This window comes from Lepidochelys olivacea (genome assembly GCF_965140295.1).
Source record: "Lepidochelys olivacea isolate rLepOli2 genome assembly, chromosome: 2".
Taxonomy (NCBI): Eukaryota; Metazoa; Chordata; order Testudines; family Cheloniidae; genus Lepidochelys; species Lepidochelys olivacea.
The window spans coordinates 269,627,882-269,639,558 of record NC_140412.1 but is presented as its reverse complement, the minus strand read 5'-3'; the positions used below and the strand labels follow the sequence as shown (position 1 = coordinate 269,639,558).

General features: G+C 43.0%; 1 protein-coding gene across 2 annotated transcripts; it reads right to left on the bottom strand.

Annotated features, from left to right (window-relative positions):
• Positions 1-266: 266 nt before the first annotated feature.
• Positions 267-11,094, bottom strand: LOC311517118 (GTPase IMAP family member 2-like). Of its 2 annotated transcripts, none has more exons than XM_084621698.1 (4): positions 10,920-11,094; positions 8,205-8,277; positions 3,515-3,563; positions 267-1,876 (listed from the first exon to the last, which is right to left on the bottom strand). In XM_084621698.1, exons 2-4 carry the CDS (start codon positions 8,238-8,240, stop codon positions 1,089-1,091), a joined length of 873 nt encoding a protein of 290 aa, XP_084477824.1. In that variant the 5' UTR covers positions 8,241-8,277; positions 10,920-11,094; the 3' UTR covers positions 267-1,088. The 2 variants fall into 2 exon arrangements, with proteins under 2 accessions (XP_084477824.1, XP_084477825.1); XM_084621699.1 differs by having other exon boundaries at positions 10,954-11,094.
• Between the last annotated feature and the right edge of the window lie 583 nt (positions 11,095-11,677).

Here is an 11,677-nt window from a genome sequence, read left to right as displayed (position 1 = left end):
TTAATACATACACACAATTTAATTATTTCCTGTACAAACATCATGCAGTATGCTATAAGCTTTCATTTGACTCTCACACGACCTTCATTACAGATAAATACTCTGACAGCCATGTGGCGGACAGGCCAAGTAGGAGTTGCTGTTATAGGACAATGACCCTTTGGCAGTTGGGATTGAGGGACTCAGACTCACAGCCTGGGTTTGCTTGGAGAAATTAATTTAACAGTCACAACTTTGTAAGTAAGCTAAAGTAATTTAATCTTAGCATTGTAACTTTTAACAGTGTGAAAAACCAAGGCTGATTCTGTAAGGTTAATTTTCCTTGTAGACATAGGGCTAGACTCTTAAAGGCATTTAGGCTTTGTTGCTCTCAGCATTGCAATGCCTAACTGGTTTAAGAGCATAAGTCTCATTTTCAAATGGGATTTAAGCATTTAGGAGCTTAGACAGGATATCTTAAAGAAAAGAAAAAACAATGCTGCATATCACCATGTCACATCTTTGGTGGGTTTTAAAGTTTGCTTTTCAAAATATCAAAAGAAGCTTCGGCAATGGGGCCAGGCTAATCCTTGGTGTAACTCCAGTAAGGTCAGTCGAGTTTCACCAATTTACACCTAGTCTGAACTTTGCCCTGTAAGTGTCTGAGATTTTATTTTTAGTAAAATGACTGCCCTGTTTGATGTTGCAGTTTGAGCTACTATAAGTTTATGTGAAAGCTGAATAGATCTCTCAGCTCTAGCCAAAGGGCCAAATTCTTCCCTCGGTGACCTGGCTGTCAATGCAGAGTATTCCAGTGAAGCTAATGGAAACACTCCATTACAAATGCAGGCTGAGAGCTGATACAGGACTGTAAATCCATACGGTTGCTCTTAAGTTAATGGAGTAACTCTGGATTTACAACAGTTTATCTGAGTGTAGAAACTGGCTCAGCATATTTAAATTATTCTAATATATATCATTAATAAAGAACAAATGCGGATAGCTTTAGTCATATTGTCTGAATGTGCTGCACTGGCATAAGGGTGAGGGTGCCTGAGAAGCTGAGATGCAGGGTTTGGGACGCAGCAGGGTTAGGTTGCAATGAGACTTTATGAATGACTGTCAGTGACAAGGTAGATCAGGAGAAGTACAATAATAAGAACTACTGCAGCAACCCCAAAGGCCAAAATAACTTTCCTATACTTGGTAAACAGAGTGGTCACCCTGGTTCTTTTATTTATTCCAGTAAGATATCTCACTTTTTGTTCCGTTAAATTAGGTTCCAAATACACCTCACTGACGTAATACCTGCCCCCATTCTCCTGAACCGTTCTCTGGATCATTTCAATCAGCTCAGAAACCTGTTCAGCCTGTTCTGCTCCGGTTGCTCTGTTATTGAAAGCACAATATCGATCCCCACACTTCTGAATCAGCCCCTTCAGATCTTTGTTATCTGAGTATCTCACGTAGTCATGCAGTGAGCCGACCGCTAAATCTTCTTTCCGGGTGAACAGGACAATCATGTGCCTCATGGATTCAACTCCAAAAATCTCCTGTACTCGCTTCACTGCGTACTTGTCTTCCTCAGTGTAACGGCCCAGCTGGGTCACCAGCAGCAGAGCGTGGGGGCCAGGGGCAGAGAGCGCGATACAGCGAACAATCTCTCTAGATGTTACTGGCTCAAAAGCCTTTTGGTCAAAAATGGCAGGTGTGTCAATAACCACAAGCTCCCTCCCATTCCAGCTCCTTTGCCCCTTTTCACAAGTCAAAGTTACTGACTTTGCCCCGAGTTTGGACTCAAACTTTCTTTTCCCAAGGATGGAGTTTCCTGTTGCACTTTTCCCAGCTCCAGTTTTGCCAACAAGGATGATTCTGAGTTCCGATTTCCTGCCGTCATCTGCAGTTGATGGGGACAGGTTTGACAGTCAGAACATCATTGCACAGATAAAAGTAAATGAGTAGGAGTTACACCTAATTCTGAGGCTGAGAGTCCCAGAGTAAACAACATCCATCCAGTCCCTCATCCCAGCTTGTCTCTGTCCTCTGGGATGTCTTGTCACTTTAAATTGAACATGACCTAAACTCCGTATCCTCTCTTCCGTACCTTCTCTGCTTCCTCCTTTCCCTATCACTCTTTGGATCACCACCATTCTCACCGTCACTCAGGCCAGCAGTCCGGGGGCGCTTTTTTACTCCTCTCTCTCCTCTGTCTCACACATCTAGGCCAGATCCAAATCCAACTGGTTCTTCTTCCTCAGCACCTTCAAGTTCTGTCCTTTTCTCTCCAGCCCTACACCTAAGTTCCCTTTCAGAACCTCAGTGTATTCTGCCTTGATTACTGCAACTCCTCCTCTCTGGCTTCCCAGACATACACATCAGACCCTTCAGTCCATTCAAAATATTACCACTAAATGTGTCTTCCTTGCCTGTTGGTTCGATCATGCAACTTCTCTCTTTCTAGTCTGCCGTTGGCTCCCTGTCTGACAGAATAGGTTCTTATACCTCACTCATCACTGTCGAATCGGAACACCTCTGTCTCTGGTTTTACACAGATAACCCCTGGACCCACACACAGAGCTGACGCTCTTTGTACTGGATCCTAACGTCAGATGTAAATACGAGGCCTATAAAAACAAACCCTTGTGTTCTGGTCAGACCACTTCCTCCTTCAGATGTTCAAATCTCTGAACATTTGACCATCACATTTAAGCTTCTTGTCTCTACCTTCAAATTACTATAGGACTCTGCACCTCATTACATATCCTCGCTTTGCCCCATCTCCTCCACTCTATTAATGCTCCTAATCTGTTTTTTCAGATTCTTGCACAATCACCTGTGTGCTTTCTTTATTGTAGCCCCCATCGCATGCTATGATCTTGCTAATCTCACCTGCAAAATTCTTACTCTGTCCACATCAAAATCCCTCTTAAAAACCCACTTCTGTTGTGTTGCATACAGTGAATCAGGTTGACTTGCCTATAAATTACCTCCTGTTCTTCCCTAGCTCTATATAGCTGGTCAAGCAGGATAACACATTTCATACACATTTGTTTCCATTTTTTGGGTTAAAATTTGAAAAAAGTTGTCCGGATCTGCCTGGAAATGATTGGGGGAGCTGGGGAATGGGGTGTGCCTGGTACACAGACTCTCAGTGTCATTGGATTGGAATGAAGCTCTGCCTTGCTTCTACTCTCATCTCTTTCTTGATCAAAAGTGGTATGTTCTTGATTTACAGTTTGCAGCTGCTGTAGCAGCCTGAGATATGGACAAATTTACAGCTACTGGCAAAGGGATTTTCTTTGTGAGGGTTGTCCCCAGCAGAAGACAAAGTTACAGAGGTAATGTCACTGCCATTCCCCCAGTAACTGCACCCATGCTAGAGCCACTAAAATAATTTTGGGCAACTAAAGGTATATTCAGAATATGCCTCAATCCCCTAGAGCTTGTGGGGTTCTCTTTTACTTTACTGAAAAACTTGAGCTGAGCAAAATATAGAAGTGAGACCAGAATAGGGCCTTTTGTGTAACTGTCTTACCATAGAAGCTGACATTCTCTCCTTTTTGCTTGCTCCCATCCATCTCACCCTGAAATATTTGTAATAAAACATGTTATTTACAAACATACTTTAACCAAGGAACTCAGAACATAGAAAAATACTCATTTAGAAAAACTCAGTAATACACATAATAAATAGTAATAACAATAATCACTGCTATGTAAGTCTATTATGGTCGGAAAAGTGAGTTTCTGAACATGATACCTTGATATTTCATGTTTAACCTCCATTAGTGTTTTCATCACATCTGCCTAACTTTAAGCACATGGGTCGTCCTCCTGAAGTCGAGAGTTAGGTTTAGTCTTTGAAAATCGGTTCTGTTATTGCAGCCTTGTACATACCTCCATTTTCATCAGCAACAGAAGTTCTGGAATCAGAACTTAGTCAACAGTTTGGCTGTTGACGCACAAGGCAGAGAGAATGCAGCTTGTACTTCAGTACTGATACTGCCTTTGCAGCACTGACTTGTACAAAACAGGTGTCAGTTCATAAATTAAGTGGCTATGATTCAGTTAGAGCCAATTTTGGGAGAAGATGGCACAACCAGAGCTGGGCAAAAAATTTTGATGCAATTTTTTTCATTGAAAAATCCTGAATTGGGTCAACCAAAACATTTTGCGAATTTGGGTTGAATTTGCCAAAATATTTTGGCTGGAAAAAAATTCAGAAAAAGTTGAAATGTTTCATTCTGACATTTTCTAAATTCTGGGATGTATTAGCAGGAGTGTTGTAAGCAAGACACGAGAAGTAATTCTTCTGTTCTACTCCACACTGATTAGGCTTCAACTGGAGTATTGTGTCTAGTTCTGGGCGCCACATTTCAGGAAGATGTTGGCAAATTGGAGAGAGTCTAGAGAAGAGCAACAAAAATGATTAAATGTCTAGAAAACATTACCTATGGGGGAAGATTGAAAGAATTGGGTTTGTTTAGTCTGGAAAAGAAGACTGAGAGAGGTCATGATAACAGTTTTCAAGTATGTAAAAGGTTGTTACAAGGAGGAGGGAGAAAAATTGTTTTTCTTAACCTCTGAGGACAGGACAAGAAGCAATGGGCTTAAATTGCAGCAAGTGAAGTTTAGGTTGGACATTAGGAAAAACTTCCTAACTGTCAGGGTGGTTAAGCACTGGAATAAATTGCCTAGGGAGGTTGTGGAGTCTCCATCATTGGAGATTTTTAAGAACAGGTTAGGCAAACACCTGTCTAGATAATACTTAGTCTTGCCGTGCATGCAGGGGACTGGACTAGATGACCTTTCAAGGTCCCTTCCAGTCCTATGACTCTATTAATCACTGCATCAGTGAACTTTGCTGATAAGATCAACCAAATGTGCATAGAACTAAATGGGAAAGAAATCTCCATTCCTGACCAGATCATACTATTCCTCTAGCTACCCTGGACTGAATTCGATCCCTTGACACATGCTGAAGATCAAAAAGACCTGAAAAATATTAGAGCCGCAACCTGCGAAATGGATCCCTACCCCTCTTGGTTGATGAACGCCCGGGAAAGCAAAAACTATGTTCACTACCAGTGGAAATAGTCAATGCCTTCTTCAGAAAACAAACCCGCCAAAATCCATGAAAAGCACAATACTTCACCCAATCCTCAAGAATCCATCAGTAGTCCCTAATGCCCTCCAACCATTATCCTGTCTTCAACCTTCCATTTCTGGCCAAAATCAAGGAGAAAGTAGTAACCACAAAGTGCCAGCAACATGTGACATCAGACAACATCCTGGATGTCTCACAATCAGGGTTCAGACTAGGGCACAGCACAGAAACAGCTCTAGTGGCACTAAAAAGATGACCATGGACACAGGTAAGCTTTCCATGCCCATGTTGCTGGACCTTTCTGCAGTTTTAGACACAGTGGACCAGAAGCCACTGCTAACCCACTGACGTGACATAGCAGGAGTAGATGGCCTAACACTATAGCTGTTCCTATTACTAAATTCAAGCAAAACTCTGGTAACTGTGGTAACTGTTCCTCTTCTCTGAAGGCCCTCACCTGAGACTCACCGAGATCCAGACTATCCGCGCTTCTCTTCACTATTTACATGAGAGCACTGGGGGAGACAGTGATTCACCATCAGCTAGGCTGCCAACACCATGTCAGTGGTACTAAAGACACACAGATACGACCATGATGAGGATGTCATAAGAACCAATGTGCACTAAGAGTGACAGACTGTGTTGTGGAATTTAAAGTGACTGAGTTAGACAGGGTATTTGACCTTTTCTTCTACATTAGAAAACTCCACTGGTATAACATGAATCACTGTAGTAAACTGAGGTATCTTATTGTGACTATGTGGGATCACACGGTTAGAGTTTCACAATTTTCAAAAAGAATGAGGAGTACTTGTGGCACCTTAGAGACTAACAAATTTATTTGGGCATAAGCTTTTGTGGGCTAAAACCCACTTCATCAGACGCATGGAGTGGAAAATACAGTAGGAAGATATATATATATATACACACACACAGAGAACATGAAGAGATGGGGGTTGCCATACCAACTCTTAATGAGACAAATCAATTAAGGTGGGCTATTATCAGCAGGAGAAAAAAAGAGTTTTGTAGTGGTAATCAGGGTGGCCCATTTCAAACAGTTGACAAGAAGGTGTGAGTAACAGTAGGGGGAAAAATTAGCATGGGGAAACAGTTTTTAGTTTGTGTAATGACCCATCCACTCCCAGTCTTTATTCAGGCTTAATTTGATGGTGTCCAGTTTGCAAATTAATTCCAGTTCTGTAGTTTCTTGTAGGAGTCTGTTTTTGAAGTTTTGTTGTTGAAGAATTGCCACTTTTAGGTCTGGAGACTAACCAATTTATCTGAGCATAAGCTTTCATGAGTTACAGCTCACTTCATCGGATTCAACTCATGATGTAGCTTACGCTCACTTCATCAGATGTAGCTCACGAAAGCTTATGCTCAAATAAATTGGTTAGTCTCTAAGGTGCCACAAGTACTCCTTTTCTTTTTGCGAATACAGACTAACACGGCTGCTACTCTGAAACCTGTCACTTTTAGGTCTGTAATTGAGTGTCCAGGGAGGTTGAAGTGTTCTCCAACTGGTTTTTGAACGTTACAATTCTTGATGTCTGATTTGTGTCCATTTATTCTTTTTTGTAGAGACTGTCCAGTTTGGCCAATGTACATGGCAGAGGGGCATTGCTGGCACATGATGGCATATATCACATTGGTAGATGTGCATGTGAATGAGCCCCTGATGGTATGGCTGATGTGATTAAGTCCTATGATGGTGTCCCTTGAATAGATATGTGGACAGAGTTGGCAACAGGGTTTGTTGCAAGGATAGGTTCCTGGGTTAGTGTTTTTGTTGTGTGGTTGCTAGTGAGTATTTGCTTCAGGTTGGGGGGCTATCTGTAAGCGAGGACTGGCCTGTCTCCCAAGGTCTTTGAGCATGAGAGATCGTCCTTCAGGATAGGTTGTAGATCCTTGATGATGTGCTGGAGAGGTTTTAGTTGGGGGCTGAAGGTGACGGCTAGTGGCGTTCTGTTACTTTCTTTGTTGGGCCTGTCCTGTAGTAGGTTACTTCTGGGTACTCTTCTGGCTATATATATCTATATCTATATATATCTATCTCTAATCTCTATCTCCCTACTGTATTTTCCACTCCAATCATCTGATGAAGTGGGTTTTAGCCCACGAAAGCTTATGCCCAAATACATTTGTTAGTCTCTAAGGTGCCACAAGTACTCCTCGTTCTTTTTGCTGATACAGACTCACATGGCTACCACTCTGAAACCTGTCACAATTTTCAAACTGTTTCCAAATTGTTATTTCAGCATATGCAAAGCTTCATAGAACTAGAACTGGTTTTAAAAAGAAAACAGGGAAAATTTTGAAAATATTTTCATTAACTTCTTTTGTTCTTTTACCAACGACAGAGCTGATCAATTTTTTTTTGAAATTTTGAAAAAAAGTCAGTATAAAAATTTATTGAAAAATCCCTGTTCCTCCCTACCCCGTTTATTCATCCAGCTTTAGAAGAACGCTTTCACCTGATGAAATTAATAGGCAGGAAGTTTAATCAGAGGATGTACTTTTTCACATAATGCCTAACTAACCTGTGGAACTCATTTCTGTGGGAAGTTATGATGTCCAAAAGTATAACTGGGTTCAAAAAAGAACTGGATACGTTTATGGAGAATAGGTCTATCAATGGCTATTGGCCAAAAAGGCCAGACGACACAAGCCCATGCTCGGGGTGATCCTAAACCTCTGATTACCAGAAGCCAGGAGTGGAAGATACTGCCCTGTCCTGGACACTCCTCCTGAAGTTCTGGCACGAGCGATTGTCATAGACAGGCTACTGGGCAAGATGGACCATGATCTGACCTAGTTAGGAGGCAGTGTGTGTTTTTCTAGCAATTGTTCAAGCCGGGATTCAAGAAAGCAGAGGAAGACCCAGAGTCAAAGATAGATTCTGTGCGTGCATCTGATTTTGCCATCCTAAGCTTCCCACCTATATTTCTCTATGATCTACTTTTTGATCACTTGCTGCTAGCTCACAGTGCTGCTCACAATCTCAAAAGGGCCTGTTCTCATGAGCTTACAAGTCTGGTTTCTCTATCAAGTTGGTTCTGACACATAGTAACCAAACCTTAGAACCTCTGTGGATTTGTCCTTCACTAGTACATACCAGCATGGTTGTTCCAAGTGATTGATAGGCTGACATTTCTCCTTTAAAACAGGGATCTTAAACAGCTTTTTTCCTGAAAAATCAATGGAACTGGTTAATACTCATGAAAGCCAGGACCAAATCCCATCTCATGTGTGTCTCTTTGTTCTTGTGCAAACTGAAGGGTGGTTTATTTCTTAATTATTTTATTTATACAGTGCCATGAATATGCATGGCATTACAGATGAAGGGAAGACAAGGGGGGAGATTTTCAGAGGCATAAGTTGCATTTAATGTCCATGGGCGCTAGGTCCCTAACTGATATTTGTGCCTTTGAAACTCTTCCTTCATGTCCCTACCACAAGAGCTTAGAAGCTAAGATCTCAATCCTAGAATTGGAGCTGCTAGTGCAGAGGTCGGCAACCTTTGTCACCCTTTATCGTCAGGTAAAGCCGCTGGCCGGCTGGGCTGGTTTGTTTATCTAGAGTGTCCGCAGGCACGGAGCCCCGCAGCTCTCACTGGCCACGGTTCACTGTTCCCGACCAATGGGAGCTGTGGGAAGTAGTGGCTAGCACGTCCCTCGGCCCACGCCACTTCCTGCAGCTCCCATTGGCCAGGAAAGGCGAACTGCGGCCAATGGGAGCTGCAGGGCTCCATACTTGCAGATGCTCCAGATAAACAAACCGGCCAGGCCCGCCAGCGGCTTTACCCTGATGGGCTGGTTGACAACGGTTGCCGACCCCTGTGCTAGTGTAACCCACACACCTCCTGGGTGTGGTGTTCTATCCCCTCTAGTGGCACAGAGACCCTTAGAGAGAGAAAGCAAATGAGTCTTCTCTACAGGCTTAGCTACCAGCCAACTGGCTTTTGGCTCATGCGGTAGAGTCTCATACACTAAGCTTCAGAGGTCCCCGGTTCTATCCTGCCCGTCAACGACCGGGGTTTGTCGACATTACACTAGCATGGATGCTGTGCCTGCATGGAGATCCATTGACTGTAATTGTGGCTTTTCCAAAGTGAAATGGTGCTAGTGGATTCAATTGCAGTATCGGGGTCTAAGGCCAGAATCCATAAAGGGACTTTTAGGTGTCTTGAAAATCACTGGAATCCACAAACCATGGGTTAGGCACCTAGGCTCCCTGTACAATGCATGGGGAGAGATAGGTAAAAGCCAGGATGCTAGGCAAGGAGCCAATAGGAGATACTGCTGAGAAGGGTGTGGTCCTAAGTCCTGCCCCCTCAAGGAATTTGGTGCCTAAAGCCAGAACTGCACGAAGGCACCTTGTTCTACTTGCAACCCACAGCCAGGAACCCCTCTTGTAGAGTCAGGCAGCTTCGTTGCCAGCCTAACTCCCTACAGAATGGTTGATGGTTGGAAGACAACAGTTCCCTTATAACCTTCAGCCCAGTGGTTAGGGAAGTCACCCAGGGGATAGAAGACATCAGTTCAATTCCCCCTTTGTCTGATGAGTAGGGATTTGAACAGGGTTTCCCCATGTCTCAAGTGAGTGCTGTGCTCTATATAATCATTCTGGCCCAACACACATTGAATAAAAAGTGGAATGGCTTCAATGTGAGAGACTGAGAGACACCCACCTCAGACTGTTCCATAGTCCTACTGAATTGGGCCCTGCAGGCAAGACAGGCATTTCCCTGCCTTTTTCACCTGGTTTGAGGATCACACTCTGGCTTTGTCATGGGAACCCCATACTGTGGACTCGTTTGTATGCAGTGAGTGGAGGAAGGACAGACCACTCAGGATTTCATTTTACATTACACATCATATATTCATATTTTCATTTTTTGGACTGGCTGCTTGCTTTTGTTTTGTGCCAGACTAAGCCTGAATCTATAGTGTCGGTGAGCTCGTTGTGCTAGGATGGCTATAGTAAATTAAAAAGTAGCTAGGCAGATGGCCTACAGAGACTCAATAAAATACCATCTTTAAAAAACTCTGGTTTGACTCTAAACCTGCAAATTGTGCACATAGCAAGCCCAGGTAAACATGGATTCCTACACTGTTACCCCTGGTGTCCCCTCCCTTGGCTGATTTTAGGTAATGAAATAAAAGGGAAATATTGAGTTGAGGAGCGCATAAGACAAAATAAAGTTCTGGGGAGGATGCCTTTTTGTCTTTGAGACATTAACTGAAGGCAGATGAGACAAAGCCATACATTTAGTCAAAGCAGGTGGAGGATAGACAGTGAGAAATCATTATAAGTATCAGAAGACAGGTTTGAGGGGACTGGGCATCTCTGCACCTGAGCTGAGCTCAGCCGTGGGATTGAGTAAGGAGGAAGGTGGCTTTATAATAACTTTGTGCCTCCACTAACTTGGGACAAGGGCAGGGCTGGGGGAGGGCTGGACTCTCATGGACACAGTAGTCTCCAGGCTGTCCAAAATTACACCCGGCTATCTTGGGTTGTTGCAGCATTTGGGAATAAATGCATACCATCTGTAAATGTCAAGCATTCTCTGTCAAAACTTTATTCCCCTCCACCCCCATGTGCTCCCTTATCCCCTTTGGAAACAGATCTCAGGCAGGCTTTAGGCACCTAAATATCAAACAGAAAGACAAAGGCTTGTTCCCTGTATTTCCTCCTGCTACCTTAGAAGTGTTTTCATTTGTCAAGCTTTGTAGCCAGTTTAAAATACCTCTCTTGCCCACCCTTATTTTCTCTCCCTATGCCTCTCTCTCACTCTTATAGACACACACACACACACACACACACACACCTTCTTCATCATCTGGTCAACTTGGAGATCAAACCTGTGATATTTCTTCAGATTAAGCAGATATTTCCATCTTCTGCACAGTCCTTCCAGCCGGTGGTATTATACAAAAATGTCTGAAGTCTTCTGGTTTCCTCTTTTTGACAGTTGCTTCAAATTAGTAGTTAATGAAATTGTTGTGAAAATGAAAACAAACTACTCAGTGATCCAAATTTCATTCTAAGTAAATGCAGTGGGATGAGCTACTGCCACTGAACAGGAAATACCTTTTGCGAAATAAACAAGTCTGAATTTTACAGGAAGTGGTTTGTGTAGAACAGTAGCAACGTATGAGAACATTCAGCCTGTGTCATAAATATAAAGGGAAGGGTCACCACCTTTCTGTATACAGTGCTATAAAATCCCTCTTGGCCAGAGGCAAAACCCTTTTACCTGTAAAGGGTTAAGAAGCTGGCGCCTGACCAAAATGGCCAATGAGAGGACAAGATTCTTTCAAATCTGGAGGGGGGGGAACAAAGTGTTTGCTCTGTCTGTGTGATGCTTTTGCCGGGACCAGAGCAGGAATGCAGGTCAGAACTCCTGATGAATCCAGTTGTGCATTTTGTATTGTTTCTCATGCACATATATCTTCCAGGGTACAATCCTATATTTTGTCCCTTAAAATGGACATATTTACCAAATCATAGAATCATAGAATATCAGGGTTGAAAGGGACCTCAGAAGGTCATCTAGTCCAACCCCCTGCTCAAAGCAGGACCAAT

Excerpts from the sequence above, each read along its gene's own strand:
- LOC311517118 (XM_084621698.1), bottom strand. The coding sequence starts at position 8,240 with ATGTCAGCCTATCAATCACTTGGAACAACCATGCTG. Across the intron at positions 3,564-8,204 it reads CACTTGGAACAACCATGCTG|GGTGAGATGGATGGGAGCAA; the intron begins GTATGTACTAGT and ends CAAATATTTCAG. Across the intron at positions 1,877-3,514 it reads AGAGAATGTCAGCTTCTATG|ATGACGGCAGGAAATCGGAA; the intron begins GTAAGACAGTTA and ends CATCAACTGCAG.